General features: G+C 33.0%; 2 protein-coding genes across 3 annotated transcripts in view; both read left to right on the top strand.

The window, feature by feature from the left end:
• Positions 1-11269, top strand: part of LOC148627263 (protocadherin Fat 4-like) — a 61579-nt gene extending 50310 nt beyond the window's left edge. Inside the window, exons 21-29 of the mRNA XM_088570561.1 lie at positions 1672-2897; positions 3237-3507; positions 3762-3901; positions 5520-5712; positions 6155-6273; positions 7202-7292; positions 8389-8503; positions 8752-8896; positions 11141-11269. Coding sequence (XP_088426687.1) covers positions 1672-2897; positions 3237-3507; positions 3762-3901; positions 5520-5712; positions 6155-6273; positions 7202-7292; positions 8389-8503; positions 8752-8896; positions 11141-11178 — 2338 coding nt within the window. The 3' untranslated portion in view covers positions 11179-11269. The remainder of the gene's footprint in view (positions 1-1671; positions 2898-3236; positions 3508-3761; positions 3902-5519; positions 5713-6154; positions 6274-7201; positions 7293-8388; positions 8504-8751; positions 8897-11140) is intronic.
• Positions 11270-15151: 3882 nt separating this feature from the next.
• The window catches only part of LOC148627261 (uncharacterized), a 32676-nt gene continuing 23993 nt past the window's right edge, over positions 15152-23834 (top strand). Inside the window, exons 1-2 of one of the 2 annotated variants that reach the window (XM_088570569.1) lie at positions 15152-16447; positions 17282-17418. In XM_088570569.1, the coding sequence (XP_088426695.1) occupies positions 16336-16447; positions 17282-17418 (249 nt within the window). In that variant the 5' untranslated portion in view covers positions 15152-16335. Of the gene's footprint in view, positions 16448-16921; positions 17048-17281; positions 17419-23834 lie in introns of those variants that run through there. The other variant, XM_088570577.1, reaches the window with a different exon arrangement.

Here is a 23834-nt window from a genome sequence, read left to right as displayed (position 1 = left end):
GTGAAAATTGCATGATTCTTAGGAGGACTGCTACTTAAATGTCTTATAATGTTGATTTACATTATTTTATCTGTGCGCCAGGCAAATGGTTGTAATGTAATATCCTCTGAACGGATTTTACTAAACGATACACCATAACGATCCACGAGTTCATGATGACGTCAATAAAACTTCTGTAGTGATGACTTCAATCTTGTAGCAACATAACCCTGTTCCAGAAGCCTATTTGTCAGAGTTCTAGCGCGATATAAAAAGTCTGCGTAGTTTCGGCAAGCTCTGGCATAACGTATGAGTTGTGATATGAACATTCCATACGCAGGTGCTGAAGAGATGTTGCTACAGATCACTTACTGTGAAAATTGCATGATTCTTAGGACTACTACTACTTAAATGTCTTATCATGTTGTTTTATATTATTTTATTTGTTGTAAATGGTTGTAATGGTTGTAATGTAATATCCTCTGAACGGGTTTTACTAAACGAGTTGATAAAAACAAACCAAATTCCTTGTAAAAATCCCAACGCACAAAACTGTCGTTAAGGACGTTCAGACGCAATAGAATTTCTAAGATTTTTCTTCCTATTGAAAAGTCTCCACTTTAATTAGCCGGATTAATAGGACACAATGGTAATGTAGTTGTTACAGAATATTAGTCCAATTGAAACATAATTGCCTAGGGTAAAGGTGGATCAAGAATACAGAGCAGAGGCGGATCCAGAGGGTGGAGCTGCAGGGGGTTGGCACCCCATTTTATTTGAAAATTTGTCATTTTCGTTTGTAAAATTGACAAAAAACGAGGAATCCCTGGCACTCGTTCTTTTTAAATTGTCTGGATCCGTCCCTGAAATATTAGAAAAAGAGAAGGGTCTGATGAAGACGTTTATAAACAGGATGTACAATTTATCAGCTACTATTTAGTGTCTATAAGTAGTTATAAGTAACTTTTTTTTGCGGCGTTAACATGCATGTACTGGGCATGATTTTTTATTCAGGCCAGAATATTTAGATATATATATTGCAATTTTCTAAGGTGTATCTCTTAATCATTGAAATGGCATTAAAATGCAACAATTTTAGAGGCAATTTTGTTCAGTGATTAATTAGTTAACCTTGTCGCAAAAAGTTCTTTTTTTCACTTTTTTGAAATTCTGTGTATGTGATCTTTATATGTTACCTGTTTTATGATACCTACATGTACAATGCACTTTTTAACTTAAATAACCCATCTAAGTGTATTGGGGTTGATTGATCTTTGACCTCTCCTGTAATTAATGCTAAATAGCAGTAAAACCATACCGTTTTTCTCTTTGGTAAGTGCGATATTCAAAAACTACATTGATTTAACTTTCTATTGGCATACAATATTGCCGTATACCTTTGAGGCCCATTAAACTCGAAAACTAAAGCGTTTTAATACCTGTCCGCAGCGCTAATATGTCGACCCATTCAGTTACGTATTTGTACAAAGTAAAGGATGTATATGTAATTAAAAAGTACAGGTAACTTCTTATAAAAATTGCGCAACAAATCTAGGATATAATTACAAGAAGCCAAACCTAACAGTTTAGTATAAAATATTAATAATGCGGTTTCAATAAACTTTATTAGAAAAGCTCAATAAGGAGTACATTGACAAAATTTGAAACGAATTTCAACAAATCTAATTCCAGTTATATACTAAATATTACCGCTACTGATCAAGGTTTCCCTCAGCAGACTGGGACAGCAACACTGACTGTTCTCATAGACGACATTAACGACAATAGTCCAAATGTTCATGGATCCTACTATGTAACCTTTTCTGAAGACACCGAGATAAATATTGTCGTTGCATCAATAAACGCTACCGATGATGACAAAGGCGTCAATTCAGAATTGACATACACTATCACAAGTGGCAATACCGACAACGATTTTAAAATCGACTCTAGCTTAGGAATAATTCAAGTAGCAAAATTGTTAGATAGAGAAAGGACCTCTGAGTATCTTCTATCGGTTGATATATCTGATGGTGGGTCTATACCTCGAACCTCTTCAATTAACATCTCTATAACAATATCAGATCTGAATGACAATGGACCGACGTTTACGTCAACGACATTTGTCTTTAACGTACAAGAAGACGTCAGAGTCGGGACTGAAGTTGGAATTGTCACTGCAACAGACATTGACAGTGGTCAAAATGCCGAAATAACCTTTTCGTTACCAATCTTTTGGTCAGGTTTAAATTCACAACTTACAATAAATGAATCAACCGGAGCAATTTTAACGTCCTCTTTGCTTGACCGCGAAACCCAAGACTCGTATACAATACTGTGTAAAATATCGGATAATGGAACACCAAAATTTACAAGCACCGCTAACATAACGATCATAGTCGTAGATGTAAATGATAATAAACCTACTTTTAATGCATCTTCTTATTCTACCACTGTCCCAGAAAATGAAGCAGTAGGAACAACTTTACTCACTGTTTTTGTGACAGATGCAGATATAGGAATTAATCAGGATATTACTCTAACTATTGACACTTCATCGACCAATGGTCAAATTGCCAGTAGTTTCGTTTCAGTTAATTCTACCTCTATGGAGTTAACTGTGAAACAAATAATTGACAGAGAAACCACAGAGAACTTCAGTTTCAACTTAGTTGCAACAGATTGTGGTACGCCTGCAAAGTCAAGTTTTGTTCCGATAACTTTTGTTGTAGAAGATCTGAATGATAACTTACCAGAGTTTTCATCATCTTTCTTTAACGCAGAAATTCCGTATAATGACAACTGTCACGTAACAGTTACTCTAATTACAGCAACCGATGCTGACAAAGACGATACAATAACATATAATTTCAAATCATCTGAGCACAACACTTTCTTTTCTTTGAATTCGACATCAGGTAAGTTTTTATTTTGTACTTTCATTTCAACATGCTTTATTCTATTATTTTACGCGTAATTTTGTTAATAATGAACTATTCATTACTTTCTTTAAACTGTCTCTTATATTACATACCCTTATTTGCATAGCCTATGTAATAAGCATAATATAAGTTGCGCAGGATAATCAGAACGAACCGCATTTTACTTTTGATATTAGGGATGGTGATGTTAGGGAGATCTTGATGCGGGTTAACAAACCACGCGTTTTACACTGATTCTTTCTCTCTTAAACTCCATTACTATACTAATAGAATAATTTCGCAAGTCAAATGAAAATATACTTTTACTGATTGTAGGCCTAGTAACTGTTATCAATACATTAGCAGAAAATTCAAAATATGTAATCGAAGTTCTAGCCACTGATTCAGTACTGCATAATAATACCGTTAAATTAAGAATTGATGCTTTTGAATCCGAAAGCACAGTTCTCACCATATCAATGAGTATCAATAAAGAAACATTTGACACTCTGGAACAGACATTCATTGGGGAACTGAACTCAATTATTCAACAAAATTACAGCACCGCTCAGACAAGAAGGTGGTGTATTAAAGAAACATCCGAAAGGTATAATTTATTGTTGTATATGATCAGAATCATGAAGAAAGCGTTAAATTAAGCATTTTTATCTCTTCATTATTACAAATATAGCTTAAAAAACATTTTATCAAAACACAAAGCTTAACCGTTTGCTTTTAAATACTACCCTGCAGGAAAGACGAATAAGATATTATTTTTGTACCGAATATAAAAAAAAAACTACCTGAATAAATTTCCAATGATAATGTTGGCTATATCTACTAAGATTTCTATTATTTTAGCACAGTAGACGTATCAGTGTATTTCTTGGAGGACAACTCCACGAACTCAGAAAGTAATCTTGCAAACAATAAGTCGCTGTTAATAGCTAATACTGTAAAATCAATACTGACCAAGAGTGATGGGTCATTGACATTAACAGGTGAGGAATACTTTTTTTACCCTAGACATTTATGTTTTAATTGAACTAATATTCTGTAACAACTATATTACCATTGTGTCCTATTCAGCCGGCTAATTAAAGTGAAGACTTTTCAATAGGAAGAAAAATCTTAGAAATTCTATTGCGTCTGAACGTCCTTAACGACAGTTTTGTGCGTTGGAATTTTTACAAGGAATTTGGTTTGTTTTTATCAACTCGTTTAGTAAAACCCGTTCAGAGGATATTACATTACAACCATTACAACCATTTACAACAAATAAAATAATATAAAACAACATGATAAGACATTTAAGTAGTAGTCCTCCTAAGAATCATGCAATTTTCACAGTAAGTGATCTGTAGCAACATCTCTTCAGCACCTGCGTATGGAATGTTCATATCACAACTCATACGTTATGCCAGAGCTTGCCGAAACTACGCAGACTTTTTATATCGCGCTAGAACTCTGACAAATAGGCTTCTGGAACAGGGTTATGTTGCTACAAGATTGAAGTCATCATTACAGAAGTTTTATTGACGTCATCATGAACTCGTGGATCGTTATGGTGTATCCATCTGCACCATGAAAACTGATTTATTCAACGGGTCATAGTTTTCCTTTCCTCGTTTGTCTACCCCGGACTTGACTTTTTATGAGCAACTCGGCGGGTGTTTCTAGAAAAGCAGAGGACGCTTACTCTATCGGTGCACCTGGTCTATGCTCCCAGTTTTGAGTGGAGTCCGAGTTGTTCATTTGCTTTTGGTACTTTGTATGCATGATTTTAGTTACTTTATGTTCTTTGGTGTGTATGTCTGTTTTTCATGTTTGGTCTTTGTCCCTGGATTACATTCTTTTGATTACCGCTATAACCTTGGTTCCCTTGATTACTCTTTCAATATATATATTTGAAAATTGTCATTATTTGTGTCAATGAACCGCTGTAAGAGTTTTATATGAAATTTTAAAATGTGCTAATTTTGATATATACAATATCTTATAAGACAATTTTACAATTGAAGAACGACACACACACCTATTTATTCACATCTTTATTCAGAAGAGTGAATGTCTTAAGAGCTCATATATTCGAAATAACATTACAAATATGAATTATTGAACAGAAATTAACATTGTTTTATGCATGACATTTAGAGTTATTCCTTCAAAATAAAAAACAAAATACAAAAAATGGTTCATTCTTTTGATATCTTTTATAATTAAATGATAATTATCCAGCTATTAAAGACAATGAACATTCCTATAGTTTTGCGTTTTTTTTTTAAATTCCAAAACAATAGCTGGAACAACTGCTTTCCTAAACTGGTATATGTTTTTTCCATATAGTTTTGAAATTCAAGACCTGTTATAGTTTGTTTCATTAACGATACTGCAGCAGGTCTGATTATGACTATCTAGTCATTAACGATACTACAGCAGGTCTGATAATGCCTATCTAGTCATTAACGATACTGCAGCAGGTCTGATAATGCCTATCTAGTGATTAACGATACTGCAGCAGGTCTGATAATGTCTATCTAGGTTACAAATATTAACATGTATTTTGTAAAGAAATGTCTTGTTTGTTTCATGACAATCAACGCCGTATTAAATGAGCAGGTGGCGTTTGGGACCAGTTCAATATTACCTTGATTTCAACTTTCATCGCAACTATGCCATCATTGGCGGCAAGTAATGATGAAAAGTGGATAACGACAACAACTGGTATAGCAGTGCTCACAACCATCTGCGTTCTTGTTGTGATTTGTACAGTGCTTACAGTTGTTCTACTAAAGATGTTCCGAGCGCCAAAGTAAGTACGCTGTAAAATTAAGATAAGGATTTTCTTCAGATAGTGCTGAAAACTTAAAGTTCAGTATACATAGTGTCGACTATATTTTCTTGTGGGAGGGGTATCTATTTTGTTGTACTTTTTATAGACCAAAAATAAAATAAAAATAAATAACTAAACTAAACAAAAATAAATATAACTGCATCTATATTGCTGAGTGGTATTTACTTTTAATGTCTACGTATCATGCTGGTGTTTAACTTTTACGTGGACCATTTAAATTGTTATCAACTATTTCAGATTTACGATTGGACACTTTAAATCCTTGCAAAAATCTAGAATCATTTTGACACTTCAAGACATGTACAAACGACATCCATACATTATAAAAGTAACATGTTTCGGTCTTTATTCGGTTGATCATGCGTGTTTCAAACTAACACATGACTTTTCTTGTTATCAGAATCAAATCTCCTGAAGAAAAACTTAAAGAAAAGCGTAAAGAACTCGAAAACGTAGATGAGAAAGAGCTTTTACAAACACCCAAAATTAAGCGACAAACCATGGCAACTGATGAGACAGGTAATTACTGTGATTTTGTCTTAATCGAATACCTTTAGGTCAAGTTTCTAATATTTTAGCTGGACAGTTGCTTTGTCAAACTTAAAAATAAAAGGTGTAACTTGTTGGAAATATTGATTGTGGGTAGTAGAGCATTCGTACATACATTGATGCAATACTTGTGTAGGTAAAGAGGTGTAAATGCATGCTTAAAGCTATCCGGAAAGATTCAGGTCCTCGCCGGATTGGGTTCTCTTCCCTGCACCAAGTGGCTGTTTTTCAAAAATATAAAATTTCGCACGAACTTTAATAATTTAAATCAAGAAAAAATGAACAGAAAAAGGTACACTTTTTATTTGTTTTTTGTTTTTGTTTGTTTGTTTTTTTTTTTGCAATAATACCTTGCCCGCTTACTTTTTGCTGTTTCTGTCAGTTTTAAAGTGCCTGATATTTTAGAAAATCGGTTTTTGACAATTAATTTTGGGAAGGTATCCAAAATTAACCACGACCTCTTGCAGTCGAGTCGAGCACGATACCCTGAGACCATCGAGATGGTCGAAGTCTTTTAATTGATTTTTTTTTCAAATGGAGCAGCACAAAAGATATCACTGTTATTTGGAGAAAGGTGTTATAATGTTAATTTCTCCACCTTACACCATATACTATTAATAACTTCTACTTTCTATTATACTTTTCTTATCCACATTCTAATAGGCAGACGCATTTTTCAATGATTTTTGAAAGGCCAAGCTTTAGACTCTATCCAAAATTCCTCTCTTCGAAATACTCATACACCATAAATGTAGAAAGAGATTTACTTAATTTAAAGGATTTGTGTATTTCTGCTTTGTTTTTGTTTTGTACTTAAAACAGTTTATATGTTTTTTTTAAATTGTCATCATATCGTTTTTAAATAATTCAATACAAACACTATAGAATTTTATTTAAGACCATATTGATGAACTAAATGTGTTGTCCAAAGAACAGAGTAGAAAAGGAACAGCATTCAGTCAAAGGTCGATGCTTAGTGACGCAAAGGGGTAAATTCACTAACACTAGTTTCTGGTCTACTGTTTTGCCAAAGTTTCAACTTGCTTTTTGAAATTTACTATTTGCCTATTTTAAAGCTAAAATACTATTTGAATACTAATATACAGAACATACATGTTGTTGCGTGATAATTTTTTTATAAGGAGGGCACAAGACTACACCTACACAGTTTTCACAAAAATGTGAGGATCTTGTGTAGTTTTTTAATCCAAAAATAGAGAGCGCAAGTATGAACAACAAAATATTTTGTCACGAGTTATAATGGTACAGAAGGCTATTTTTTGTAGAAATATCAAAGTTTGTTTGTTTGTTTGTTGGGGTTTAACGTCCGAGCAGCAATATTTCAGTTATATTCAGACGATGAACATGAAATTAATGATAAAATGAACAAGAAATGATGATGAAATGAAAAAGGGATGGGACACAAGGACAATGGGGTCGACAAATTTTGATTGCCACTAGAAATAGGGAGAGGTGGGTAGGGTCGGGCAATTTAGCTTCCTGTGGCGGAGCCCTATGGTTCCTACTCCGGGAGAATACCACAGTAGGGTTCTTTAACGTGCGAGGAACGTGGCATCTTTCCCAACACGGTGCACCACTATGGTTTGCGGTCAGGTTTTTCGTATTATAGCCTGACAACCCCAGCATGTAACACGCCAGGGGTACCCCATTCCACCACCTGGGGCACACATCCCAGTTGCTCCGTGGGCAGAGCGCCCTAGCCCCCGGCTAGGGTTCTGAGCACTATTTAGTCGCCTTCTACGACAAGCTTAGCGCTGCTGCCTATTCTTTTGACACCCGGACCTGCACGGGTCGAAATATCAAAGAGTTCGATAAATGCGCTCTATATTTTCTACATAAAAATGTGTCATGAAATAAGCTATTCTAATACAATTCGGCTAGATTTTCAAATTTTGAGTTATTTACCTCAACAATTTTAGTGCAACACATGCATTAACAGCAATGAAACTTTGTTTTTCACGAAAGTCACATATTCAGCTAGTAAATTATGCAATTTTCAAATTTATTTCAAACACTTTAGTTTTTGGGGCTGCTTTTGCTATTTTCTTAACATACTTCTTTCAGGAAGCAGATAATGTCTCTGTTCAATCGAAGTAATGCTGTTGCCGATTTCATTGACGAAATAGATAAAACCAAGCTACCTGCTCCGGTAATAGTACGGGGTCCTATTAAAAAAATTGTGAGTATAGTTGTATTACTAACAATTACTGTACAGATCCAATTTTTCACACGAAAAATTAGAAAAATGTGCATCATACGGACTTTTAGACATACAGTAGTACAAAATAATATAACGAATATAATTGGTTATTTTTTTAACTACACCTCTACATTGGTCAACATTTATTTGTATCTCATATATCTAACTTGTAATGCATGCGAAAGTAATAACTGAACGAAAGCATGGTAAAGCCTTATTGATTTCAGGATAGGAAAACTAACTATAGAGAGAACAGTTTCTGGAGTGATTTAGGAAACAACCATCCAAATGCAGTTCCGCTAAGAGATACAATAAATAAACAACCCGGCTTTAAAGCGAAAAGAAATCAAACAGTTGAATATTTTGACAACGGTAGGCATTTATTTTATTTGCTAACAATAAAAATGAATTATCTTCCTTTTCACAATATATTTGATCAGATAGTGAAACGATCGCCTTATTGACATCTTTCGACTTGTACAGAACTTCACTCTTCAAAGAAACATTTACAAAACTTTGTGCAGTATGCCAATACAGATTAAACATTAGATTTACCAGATTTAAACATGGTAAAAATTCTAATTTATTCAATTATTTTGTTCATCACTGAGTTTTGATTTTTTTTTTAAATTTCTTGCAAGTATGCTAAGTAACTCAGATGCAGATAACAGCGTAACTGAAGTAATTATATATTTATACAATATAAAGTAGTCATTGTACAGAATTATAGTTAGCTTTATACAGTAAATCTATTCGAAAATTACATATGAAATATGAAAAAGCAATATAGTATCTGTTTTTGTTTAAGATAATTCACTTAGATGCAGTATATTTAAAGTGTAAATTACACTTTAAATAGGAGTTTCATTAAATGAAAAGGAAAGAATACTTTTAATTATTTATTTTAAAAATAGCATTGGGTCTTTCTTAAAAGTTATTTGTACGTCGCTATTATAATGAGGTGAAAAAATGATACTTCAGTACGTTACTAATGAACATTGATTTTCAATATCATATGAACTGGTAAGTCCACATTCTTAATCGAACGTTAAAAGAGACTAAAACCCTTAAGGAAAAACGATGTTAACTTCGTGAAATCAAAGGAACACGGTTCAAACGTAGAACTCTTATAAGTTAAATTTCTTTTGTGTGTGTCCATTTGTCGCCCGGAGTACAAACAAATAAATCTTTAAGTAAAAAAAATCATAGAATTTTTTGACGCTATCCAATACAGATGAAAAATAGTCACATTATTTGTTTTATTATGCATATGCATGAAAATGTAAGAAGTCATAAGGAAATTACGAATCATGGCTGTTCTCATTATTCAATTATCATTTGAAAATATTTCAAAAAAGGAACTTTTTTCTTCATTTGGCTTTGTTGCCCCCAGCAACGTTCCAATTTTAGAATTACCAATACGATCACCCTTTTGGCTATCAAAATTTGTTGACCCTATTACCCTTTTAAAGTTCGACGACTATTTTGATATACTATCAAACAAGGATATACTAACAAAGGTAAAATTCAGAACAATTAATAATAAACTCCCAATCGAAAACAGTAGATGAAATAATATACCGAGAGAACTTCGACTGTGTCCTTTATGAAGAAACGATATAGAAGACGAATACCACTATATAATGGAATGTCTTGTTTTTCAAACGGACAGAAATAAATACATTGACAGAAAATTGACCAGAAATCATAATTTTTTAAAGTTTAGTACGATAATGAACCAAACAAAACACTCAAAACTTCGAAAACTGTGTCAGTATATAAGGATAGTACATGACAAATTGGATTCTCTCTAATTTAAAATTTCCTTTTAATTTCTTTCTTTAATAAGAGATATTCGTTCCTAAATAACTAACCAATGTATTTTTTATATGTTTTAAAAATGCTTTGTTTTTTTCTGTATTTCATACCAATGGGATACATGGGTTTTTCAGAATAAATTATGTAGTAATTTACGCTTTATGTTACGAATTTAATAGTCTCTTAAATACTGTGGATTTTCATTTATAAGGTAACATAAATCACAAAATATGGAACACTTTCTAAAGTATGAATCATCGAGACTAAGTATAACGAAGACAAACAACAGTGAACAAGTACAAATCATTTGTTAATGCGACAAAACATACGTCTAGAAGTAATCCAGCACGTTCACTACATAAAAGCATACTCAAATGTACATAGCATTTGAACTGAAAAGGTGTAAATTAAAAGTTACGTGCGTCGATACTTAATTTTCTCTGCTAATATACCCTTTGTAGTTACTAAAACTCAATAAGATCAGATTTATTTTATTCGTCATAGTTATCGTTTTGTTTCGGTTGGTGTTTTCAAAATTACAAAAAAGTGACCTACGCCTGCTTTTAGCTGATTCAATTAGCTCATTTTTTAATGTTCTTACATTTATTTGTTGTTCGTTGCGTACTTCTAACAGCCCTTTCCCTTTCGCGAATATAAAATTAGATCAACGTTCCTACGCAGTCTTATTTCATTTTTTTCCAATTTCATTACGAATTCATTCAAATGTGTATGTAGCCACTTTTAAGGGTTCATTGTACTAAAAATCGAGAGTTTTTAGAATTTTATTTTGTATTTCAGAGCGCAACAAATTGGTAACAGTTGAATTGAAGCCATGAAAACTAACTTCCCTTGATACGTAGAACTGTGAAATAAACTGTTTAAAATGCAGTTGCTGTAAGATAAAAATAAAATACGCATTCAGACAAATTCAGTTTTTTTCTCTTCTGTACATGATCACATAACATCAGACATCTATTTGTTTGATAGCTCGTTAAAAGCCTAAACCAACAAACAACATTGTTGATATTCGTCAGTGACCTGATTAAATATTTACGCTCTTTTGTTTAAATGTAAAGATATTAAATTTCATTTTGAAATTTAACACCAAAGTGTCATGTGTTAATCACATCTTACGAATATCCGTGACACATATACCCCTAAGTTTACCGATGGTATCAGCTTGACACTTTCATAAACTTTTCATTAAGACAATGAGCGAAACCCAGCCTACATCAATCTCGGACAAGGTTGTAATCTTAATAAATAAACAAGAATAAAAACATGATCTCAATCAGTAGGCTACATTGGTATAGTGGTATCATGATAGCTTGGGGTTTCTATCAGAGTAGAAAGGCTTTCTCGCCAGAAAACTAACCAAGTCTAACTGCATATTGTAATTGGCGTATTGTTCCAGGTAGAAATGCCTTTTTTCTTTCTTATTTTAAAATAGTCGCTATTCTAATGGCTTTTTGCAGTAATTAAACAAAGGACACTTTATAATATTCTTTTGTTATGTTAGGGTCCAATCAAATTTAATCTTACAGTAAATGTTCCATGAGACGACGGAAACGTCTTGAATCTATACATGATTTCCACAATACCATAGTCACCATTAAATTGTCAATATAATGATAGAAAATGGTGTTATACGATAAAGGTACTTTCCTCGGAAATGTTAACATTGTATTCAATTTATTATGATAGAAAATCATCTGGTCATAAAAGCGCAAGTTAGGCAAAAGTGAAATAGTTTTCCCCTTTCCAACCCATTGCCATACTTTCAGGGAGACAAATGATTAAGAACAAGATCCTGAGCGTAACATAAATGTCGTCTTATTATTTTAAAGCTGCATTAGCTGTCATTTTCGTAAATTTTATTTCTGTTGAAATATACCTAAACTTTGAATTATTTCTACCAAATTGTACTTTTTCTGTATAATTTCATCGATATCCACAAATAAAATGTGTTAAATACATGAAATAGGTATCTATACATTTATTGTCTTGCAAGACAAAAAATCGACCTAGATAAATCCGTATGCATGTGACTTCTGGTGACCTTAATCCACACATGTGCTGAAAGGGTCTCTTTTTTAAAAACAAATCTGATTGCAAAGCGAAAGTGGTAATCAATGGTAAGGAAGACCGTTGGATTCAAGCTGTAAAAGACATAATTTCGAATATAATGCAAGGATCCTTTTAAAATTTACGTATTGTGATATAATGTGGCACACATATGGTCAGTAACTGTCACTATTTATTTGAAAACTGATCAAGAAATAGATGAAATGCAATGTTAACAAGACACGTGCTTATCTTTGTATCCGATATTGTTATTTTTTTACCAAGGTTAAAGTATTTTTAACCAAGGTTAATGTCCTGTCGGCAATCTTCGGAAGTAATGGCGAAAAATAATTAGATCTGAGCTATCGATCTTCTTAGATTAAACAAACGTTGTTTTCACAATATTCTGAAGGTATCATCGACATTTATTGCTTTAATTGCATTACTACAGACTTATTTCATTTTATCAGCAAAATTCAGTAGGATAAAAACTGAACAAATTTGACAGCTAATGCAGCTTTAAATATGAATACTCAGGCGCGTAGCTGCCGTTAGGCAAAAAGGCTTTTGCCTGCACTTAATTTTGCCAATTTTTATTTTTGAGATAAAATACATCCAGGAGAGGCATAAGTGATGCTCTAAAACGCTATCTCCGAGGAGCTTCGGAGGTGAGGGGGCTTTGCCCCCCTGGACCCCCTACCAGGGCTCCGCCCTGGACCTGCTGGGGATAAGCGGCCCCCAGACCCCCTGCCGTAATTTTGCCTACACCTCAATTTGGCCTCAGCTACGCGCCTGATACTAGTTTTCGGGTTGCGTCTTCAATATTATCATAGGTGCTATTCTCTAATCAATTGTTATACATCGAAGTATTTTATATAGAACACATTTTTTTTAAAACTCCCCTTTTTAGAAAGTACGTGTCTATGTGTCTATTTTTAAGTCTCACAGTATTTCTAATATTGTTAATCTTTATAGTGCAATTATATGCAATGAACCATTCTTGTCAAGATAACGCTGTTGTCGAAGTTTACATTAGTAAATGTCGGAAAGGTAGTACTATGCGGTTTGGTGCCAACCTAAAGGCTTTTCAAAATAAACGTTCACAGTAAATAATGGGAGTGTTTGATAACATCCTCTTACATCTGACAAATACCCGTAAAAAGAACACAGGTTGATAAGTAAAACAAGATAACACCTTATGGAAACGGTTTGACCTTTCGTTATATCCAGACATCTGTTGTTTTCGAAGCAACAAGTGCTTTACCCTCCCACATCCACTAGAATGGTACCTTACAATGCATTCATAATGGAGCAGGTTTGATTTGATATAGTTAAAATAATCGTTTGAAATAAGATTGCTACATTTAAACTCTCTGCTCCTGGTGAAACGACAAATGCACAAAGCCTCCAGACTTCTATTGCTATCAAATTTTGTTGAACCAAATTATTCTTGAAGTATGCATATCCTCACCAAGTAACAATGCATTCAACCAAATATGGAGGCATTCTCTTGGTGACATTGCAGACGGTGATGAATTCTCTTCCCACATCCCCTTGTCATTTTGCAGCGGAGACGGTAGACAAGTTTTCCCGTTTTTTTTCCTTATCTCATATAGCATATATTATCTCTTAACATGGCTCTATTAATTGCATTAATACATGTAAGTGATGATCGAAAAAAAGTACTTAACACACAACTGATTATGTCCCTTAAATGTACATGGAAGATCTTTTAAAATATTGGACATGTTCAGAACTTTAATTTTAGCCGTGTCATATTTTGAAGTGTTAGATTCATAGAAGAAAAGGATGAAGGAGGACTATAATTTTCGCATTGGCTTTACAAACTCGGCAATTTGGTTTTCCAATCATGTAAACAAGGAAATTGTCTCTCTGACTACATCTTGATCCACCATACAACTATTAGTGAAGAATACATTCTACTGTCCTATTTTTGTTCTATTTTATTCTATTCAACAACTACGTAGAATAAGAATCGTAGTGCACGAATCAACGTCTTACATTTTAGAGCTGTGTTCAATACTTTTCTCCCCTTCTTTCTATCTCTTGAATATCTGACGCTCCAATATTGTTAACGTTTTACCTACAAAAATAGAGAGAATTGACCGTAACCCCATGGCTCGTTATTGCGGTGAAATAATGCACTTGCCTAATTGTTCGTCTATATCTCACAACATAGTCGCGTTCTAAAAGTGACACCAGCGAAATGACAAAAATGTCATATACTTATATGTGCTTGGTAGTTATTAGTAATACAACTCTTCTTATTATAAAATGATGGATGATAGAAGGGATAATATAAATATCTCTTTAAATTGAAACACCTTGTCATAATTATAGTCATTGATTTAATGTAAGTGATTGGCATACCAAGGAAGCGTTCATATTCCAATAAAGAGAATCGGGTTCAACTTGCTTTTAAGAGTACACATGTAGGGCAAAGCCGTAAAATTTATGATTGAATGTTCTTTTTAGTATTAGATAATGAAACTGTTATAAAACTGCAGTTAAGTCTACCAAGAGCAGATTTTACGTCTAAAGAAGCCCAGCAATCTTACGTATGTGCAATTTTATGCAGAAGTAATATGCTAATAATATTCCCCATTTTTCTTTATGACAGAATCTCGCATAACCTAACACGTTAATTAATGTTCTGAGAGATTTTCAATTTTCTAGGTATTTATGAACCTTACATTTCAATTATATAACAAAAGTTTCACATTTGTTTCTGTTTCTCTGTTAACGCCCCTTTTTGTTGTCTATGAGTCAATCTAGATTACACAATTGAACGTGCTTTTTGATGAATTCTATTCAAGTGACAATACTCGGGTATGTCATATCAAAAGTAAAATGATCTCCTTCAACCGTCTGAGAATGATTTATGCTGTGTTATTCTAAATATGACGAAAGCAATTTTATCATATCTCAGAGACGAAATAAGAGGAATAAATTTAATTACTTTCATTGACTATTCTTTGCAATCAACGAAAGCTTGATCGCCCCGCCTCCGTTCATAAACACGTGTTCTTTCGGAACTTCTCTTGACACACCTCTTACTGTGAAATGGTTTGTGTACATTCTATAGCAAGACGTTCATCTTAATATTTATCTTTGAAAAGTCAATAGTTTTAAGAAGAAATTTCATACGTGCTTATAATAATAAATAAACTTGACCCCTATTCAGGCGCTTGTGATTTGAATCGGTGAAATAAAAGCGAAGTGGGTACTCAAGCGCTCAACAAAATCAATTCATATTTGTTGGGGATACCAACTATTTCGAATTAAAGACACGTGGATCGTGAAGAATATACTCAATGATTAATTAAATGTTGTGGGATAAAATTCGGTATTCTTTGAGACTGAATATCTTAAATTAGCATTTCTAAGGAGGAGCACAGGGTCAACGTTTTCTTATTGGATAATGAAGGGGTCTCAATGATAGTGATGATATATTTTCGTATAGGATTTACTATTTGACACGCAATAATTTAAAACAAAAAGAGAGCTTATGTATGAAATGTGGAATTAGTTGATAGATCATTCATTGTTTAGCTTTCTTCGACTCTGAAACAGGATCTTTATCTAGACCGTTTGAATAGCATTTTTTCTAATGAGATCGGAAATGAGCAACGTCCAAACGAGATATTACACAGATGATGTCCGAAGCTTTGGCACCTCGTAGCTATCATAGCGATAGATTTACAAAATGGACAAGACAGAAACTATATCATATAAGACATAATGAAATACAGTTGTAGTTGTAAGGTGGTGTGACGAGTCTATTATATTTTGTATATTTTATTCTAGAACTAAACGAAAAGAAATTAAAATTCTTTTATTGTTAAAACATTCTATGTGAGTAAGAATGGTGAAACGACAAATTAAGATTTGAGGCTACTAAGTTAGCCATGCTCTACCGGACTCTGGTGTTTTTTGCACTTCATGTATTTTGGACAATATGTGGTTCGCGCAGTCGGCTTTCACTGTGGATTGATGAGAGGCAAGTTAGCAATATAGTCGGTATGTAGCTATCCTTTATGATAATCTTAGTTAAGGTATCAAGAGTAATCGAAAATATCTCATAAAATATAAACAGAAACTTGTGCTTGTATTGAAGCAAAATCCATAGTTTCTTTAATCATTGAGTCGTTGGCATAGAAATGATTCTCATATGTTACCCATATTTTCAATACTATTCATCTAAATGCTGTATTTTTTTTACAAAGTTATTTCTCAATATTTATTAAAACATCATTAACGTGCTGTTTAATGTTTTGGCAAATCAACATGCTTTCCCTGGAAGTAAACGATACTATGATTTTCTGTTTAAAAAATTATCCTATTTGCAAAATACGAATAGGCAACATGAGTGATGTATACCGTTTCTAGAACCAGATCAGATCTCCCCTGGCTTTCAACAAGCCATAAAATACTTCAATTATATTGAATCGTTTGTTTTTGATCACATCTCAAAAAATCATGCACGTGTTGTTGTTTCCAAAGTTACAGACAGGTTGTTTTCAACACAAATCTCTTAAATCAGGAAAACACACTTTGGTGAAACTTTAAGTAATATTTATTAGATGTAGAATTTGACTGTACAGTATCTTTGATCGAGAGGTAACAGATGATTGTTGTTTTTTTTTCTTGTTTCTTAGAAAAATACAATACAGATCTAATATTCGAAAGCTCGAATGAAAATCACAAATGCCGACAACAGGAAGTTGACTTCTATATTATAGGTTAATATCATTTGTTTTGAAGAATTTAAGGACATATCCATTTTTTACGCAATAATGTAATAGTTCGAGTGTAACAAAGAAAGCTAAGAATACTTATGTTTTTGTTTTGCAGCTGGAGTAAATATGATAATCTACATTATCAGTGATGGAAAAGTGGTTCCTTATATCAATCATCCGGAGTTCGACCAATTTGTCATTCCTTCTGAAGTCGACACAGTTAATTTAACATGGGAGGCAGGCCATGAAACGGTAAGATTCAATCACTTTCTCTACTTTGTTCTCATATACGAAGCAAATAAAATGTATTTTCCGTTCAAGGAAACACGTAATGTGGGATATCAAAAAATAACGAAATCGGCGCCCAGCATAAATGATTAACCATCGTATCCGTACTAAAAGTTCGGCAAGTGTACTGCATGATAAATTATAATCTCCGGTTTTAGGTCTAAAACTATTCGGTGCTGTGGTTGGAGACTTGTTTATTTCATATCTAGGTATCAGGTCAATTGATTATAGATCTAAACGATAGAAAGAATTCTCTTCAGTCAGGCATATGTAAGAGACTAAGAGATAATCGTCCCTTTTTCGACAGATAGACAGAATTTAATTAATTTAAATAGGCCCAAAGATTTCACGGTTATCATACTGTTTAAAACACTATGTAATGTTAAAATACTTCACGTATGTATCAAGTTTCTAAGCAGACATAAAAGTATGTTCACATATCGTTATTGTTCGTATCTCATTTCCTAAATCTTAAAAGTACTACAAAAATTACCATTCACAATAGCACTCGAAATTCTCCCTCTATCTCCAAGTGAACTGGAAAGCCATTTATTTCAATTGAGAATGTCGGTACTAATTGAAAATTGTCCGGTTTAAAATTTATGAATCAACATCAAAATCAATAAATAAGTAGACACTATGTGCGCTTTAAAAGTTGGCGATGCAAGAACGAAAAAACAATGTGCTTTCCGAACCGGAACGAAATTCCGTATCGACAAATCTTTCCAAAATGTTATCTGGAATGGCTAGTATTAATCATGGATACACATAGGAACGTACCCTTTGTCAAAATTGTCAATTCTATTTAACAACATCAGGTTTCAGTAAAAAGGAAAAAAATTGCGTTTTATCATTTATAGAATTTCAAAAGGAAAAAAGGTAGCGATTAAATCGAAAATCTTATTTTCTCACTCAATTAAGATACGACAGTTAAGTTGTATAGTGGAACCTGCCATATTTAGTGGATTAACGGAAAATTACGCATTTGATTTATGAGTTGTATTTTTATCATTTTGTGTTTTAGTTTATGATAAAGTTTTTGCATCTCATTGTAAAAAAAACATGTTTTCAGTTTTCCTATTTATAGAGTTATCGCCCTTTTATTGACTAAGTGCTTTTCACTAGTAGTTGTTTTTTAAGTGTACATGTACATACATATATTTGTCTTTTGTTATTGACACTGATTGTTTTTACCATTATGTCGGAGTAAACACAAACAATGACTGTAACATTATTCGACGACGGTTTCTTTTTGCCAAACATTTACTTCACTACAACAAAACGAGAGAAGGATTTTAAAAGGTTAACAGATCGACTGCATGGAATTCTGCATTTAATCGAAACAAAAATAAATAATTGAAAAAAAAAAAAAAAAAAAAAAAAAGAAAGAAAAAAGAGTCTCAGACCGTAGATAATACTAGATTCTTTTATCGAAACAAGCCCAATTTTTTCAGGTCCACATTTTAAATCGACATATTTTAGAATAGTTCTTTTCGCGGTGTGACCCAATATCTGTAGACAATATAACTGACAGACCAACAACTTACACCATTCCAACTTTGTTGACAGGCCATAAAAAGTTATACGTGTATAGATCGTGTACTAGGTTTAAATAATCTCTCAAAACCCGTTCTTATGTGCATTGCAACTCTATAATAACATCTTGGTTGTAAAATGAAAAGATTCTGTTAAAATCGTTTACTTATCAAAATAATGCCGGTTTTATTGGGATATTAAGTCTTGTTAAGTTTTGTTATTTTATTTCAATTTAATGGTGGTTTTACATGGAACAATTAAACGGAACTCCAGGCGACTTAAAAGAAGCCAGCCCGTTTAAGAGTTTTATAAATAAGAAACGGTGTCTCAGAATCGTAATACTGAAATAAAATCGTTTTCACACGAAATTTCAGACGCTATAAAAATATTTAAGCATCAATTTACTCTGGTTAAATTATGCATTTTAAATATTGAATGTTTGTTCAAGTAAACGGTCAATCCCGAGTTTATAATCCTGAATGATAGTGTCTCGGGGTAGAAAATGATTAAAATACTGACTCTAAAACTCTGAAAAGAGATTTCTATTCGTTTAGACGATCAACTAACATTCAGGTCGTTTTTAAAGTAGTACAAAGCGTCTTCTTGCACATAAAGTGTTCAATTCTTGAGAGTTTTCGCTGACATTTATCTCATTTCACATTAATTTTATATAAGTATTATCTTGCCCAGTATAAAAAAGAGATGCCGAGTCGCATAAAATATTGCACGAGTCTAACTTTCATTTGAAATTAGGACAGGTTGTGTCTGTCTATCTGTGAATGATGATCTTGGATATGAAATAAAAGTGAAAATCACGCAAGTGCATCTTTTTTCCACAAATAACAAAAAGTTCATGTAAAATACATTTTTAAAAGGAAATGTTAACATTTTTTATTAAGTTGCAATGAAAACATGAAAGTAGTGTAACTTATTTTGTATATCCGTCAGCAAAATAAGAATAAAATAAAAAAAACAAACAAAACAAAATTAGTTAAAATTCATTAACTCTGAAGGCGTATAACTTTCATCGACTGGTTTCAAATTATGGTGGGGCACTATTGAGCTAACGATCTTAAATCATCATACGTTGCTTATTGATAGGGTCCAGTCATTTAATAACTGGAAAAAATTGCTTGGTAGCAAAATGTTATAAGAATGAATGAGTGGGTTATTTACTGATAACATCGTGAAATCATTGTAATCTTCAATATTGCACAAAATTCGTCTACCAGACATCGACTTTATGTCTAAATAATTGTTTTGCTAAATTGTCCTACTGTTAAGTTAAACTTCTTGACACGCATACCCGGAAGAATCTGCTTCAGTTATTATTAAATGATCAACTTCTGATTAAACAATTTACTGTATCCACAAACATTGGAAATTACGGTTAAAAATCAGATCAAAATTCCATCTCTTCTTCTCCTACCCTCCTTTTTGTTTATCTCATGCTTCCTTACTGTATGGCCTGGGGTCTAAATGATAAAGCAAGTCAATTGATAGTACGTTGAAAATGTATAAAAGCACGTGTTCGTCGTGTCTTGAAAATAGTGCTAGAATTTAATATAAGATGGATTTAAGGGGGCACTTAATATCTTCTCTAAAATTTATTTGGTTCATTTAAATTTCTTGATATTTTATTCAGTGGTTTACTTTGAAAAAAAAATTCAAAACAAAAAAACAAACAAACAAAAAACAAAAACAAACAAAAAACAAAAACAAAAAACAAAAAACAAACAAAAACAAAACAAAACAAAATGTATAATTTTCAAGAAATTTTTACCAAATGTTTCATTGCAATAATTTCAATGAACATAAAAGTAGCTTCATCAACAAATCTTTCGATCAATAAGATTCTTTGAGTTTGATTTCAGAATGTCATAAAGTAAAACGTTTTGCTGATTTTTAGAGTATTTCCTTAGATGTTGTGTACCCCCTTAAGTAATCTCAATTCTCCTTCCAAAGTCACTCATACCAAAGACGTGTGCGTAAATGTTCTTTCTACTATCGACAGTTTTTTGCCATTTAGCTCACCTGACCAAAGGCCATGTGAGCTATTGCCATAACTTGGCGTCCGTCGTCATCGTTAACAATTTTCAAACTCTTCTCCCCTGAAACTAATATACCAATCAGAACCAAACTTGGTATGAATGTTCCTTAGGGTGTTCTGCATATAATTGATGGGTGTGGATTTTTGATCCGTCGAAAAACATGACCGCCGTTACTATAAATAAAACATAGGGATCGGACAGTTTTTCGCATATATCTCCTAAACCGTTAGGTTTAACCAAATTCTGACATGGTCAAAAGTGTTCAACATGATGAAATCTATCTTTGGTCAAATTTTAGTTTTAATCTGTTAAGCCATGTTGAAGTTTTTCCCTTTCTCGACGTTTTTCCTATTTTCAATGTTATTTCTTTCAAAAATCTTCCTCTCTGAAACTACTATACCATTCAAAACCAAACTTAACATGAATGTTCCTTAGGGTGTTCTGCATGAAAGTGATGTTAGGTTTTTTAATCTGTCGAAAAACGTGGTCGCTGTTACTAATATAGTTCAAAGGGGTCAGACAGAAGTGTTTTTTTTTTACTTTTAAATCAAATCGTCACATTAAGACAAATTTTAACAAGGTAAAAGTGTTCAGCATGATGAGATCTATCTCTGGTCAAATTTTCGTTTCAATTTGTTAAGCCATGTGGAGTTATTGCCCCTTTTCGACGTTTTTTTCTCTCTACTTTTAATGTTATATCTTTCAAAAATCTTTTTCTCTTAAATCCTCGACCAATTAGAACAAAACTTGGTATGAATGTTCCTTAAGGTGTTCTGCATAAAATTTATGTGGGGATTTTTTATCCGTCGAAAAACGTGGTCGTTGTTACTAAAAATAGAACGTAGGGGTCAGGCAGAAGTTTTTCGCATATATCTACAAAAATCGTTAGGTTTATCCAAATTCTGTCAATTTTCGAAATGATCCTCATTAAAAGACCTACAAAAGTCTGCATTTTGGTCAAAGTTGTCAGATTTCTCCTTCTAGAGTTATTGTGCTTGAAATTAAAGGTAAAAAAATTGTGTTTGTTTTTACAATTTTCAGTCAATATCTTGAAAACTATGTTGGATAGAAAGAAACTTTCAATAGCTGAAACGCTCCTCATGATAAGGCCTACAAAAGTGTGCGGAGATCAAAGTTGTCGGACGACACTTTGTTACAGTTAATGCCCATGAAAGCAGGTGAGCGATTGAGGCTCTTGGGAGCCTCTTGTTTACTTTTCGCAAACGCCACATCGGACAAGTTCGTTATTTCAATAGAAATAAAACGTATATCTTATCAAATCATGATAATTATAGCTAAACAGAAAGAGACATTGTTTAATATGCTGAAAACGTTTTCCTAGTATCTTAAATAGATTTTTTTTCAATTCGAAGAATTGCAAGTATAGATAGCAGTAGTTTACTATTACTTTCGAAACTTTACAATATTTTAAAAAGGATCCATTCTTGAAGCGCAACTTTCTTGGTACCATTGTGAAGCTGATATATTTGGTTACATACCGGTACCTATATATGTCAATTTACCTCGTTTTTTAGAATTAGAAGCTCGAAGAATAAAAAAAAAACATGAAAAATGGATTTTTGCCTCAAAGGAGTATAAAAAGTAGTCAAAAGTACAAAAATGCTTCAGTTTATTTTTTGGCGACAAACTGATTCGTAAATGGGAGGTACAAGGGAAGCTTAAAATTATATTTTGGTTGATGAGCTGTGTGGAAGATGGAAGGGAAATTATCTCTGGTTGATGAGCTGTGTGGAAGATGAAATTATCTCTGGTTGATGAGCTGTGTGGAAGATGAAATTAACTCTGGTTGATGAGCTGTGTGGAAGATGAAATTATCTCTGGTTGATGAGCTGTGTGGAAGATGGGAAATTATCTCTGGTTGATGAGCTGTGTGGAAGATGCAAGGGAAATTATCTCTGGTTGATGAGCTGTGTGGAAGGGAAATTATCTCTGGTTGATGAGCTGTGTGGAAGGGAAATTATCTCAGCCCACGTACTTCTGTCTTTGTATTTCTTGTACCTCCAGAGAAAGATGTGGATAATAATCACAATTTTTAATTTTATCGAAAAACATGTTCATCTGCAAAATGTAAAAATGAACAACTGTCGACGTTAAAACGAAATTTGCGATATTACTTTTCGGTGACAGTGATATATGTTTTTTTTAATACAATATTGTGGGAGTTACAATCAATATCTAGATTATTGAAGTCTTATTTTAAGCGAATAAGCATTGTTTCAAAACTAACAGTCTTCATTTAGATACTCTGGCAATGACAAGAAAATTGCAGCCTATTAACAATGATTTGCAGTCTTTTAATATAGTAATATAAATTCGATAACGCCCCTGGTTGTTTTGATAAGCTATTGGCTTACTTAATAAATAGATGTGTTTCTTTCAATCGTCGTCGTTAATAATTTTTCAAAACTCTTCCTCTCTGAAACCAGCTCTGAATGTTTCTTAGGGTAATTTGTATAGAACTGATGTGGGGATTTTTAATCGTCGAAAAACATGGCCGCGGTTACTGAAAATAAAAACAGGGAGCAGACAGAAGTTTTCCCAAACCGTTATTCTGAATTGGATAAAAGTATTGACCTCTTTTATTTTATTTTTGCCTTTTTAACGTCATTACTTTCAAAACTACAAAAAAATGTTCATAGAGCATTTTGCATGGATCTGATGTGGGGATTTTTGAATTGTCGAAAAACACGGTCGTTGTTACTAAAAATAGAACAATAGGGGTCAGAAGTTTTTCTCATATATCTCCAAAACCGTTAGGTTCAGCCAAGTTCT

This window comes from Perna viridis, chromosome 1 (assembly GCF_037379345.1).
Source record: "Perna viridis isolate PV_CMFRI_1.1 ecotype Kerala chromosome 1, ASM3737934v1, whole genome shotgun sequence".
NCBI classification, from domain to species: Eukaryota; Metazoa; Mollusca; class Bivalvia; order Mytilida; family Mytilidae; genus Perna; species Perna viridis.
Note: the sequence above shows the minus strand (reverse complement) of the source record. Positions and strands in the feature narration are given on the sequence as shown.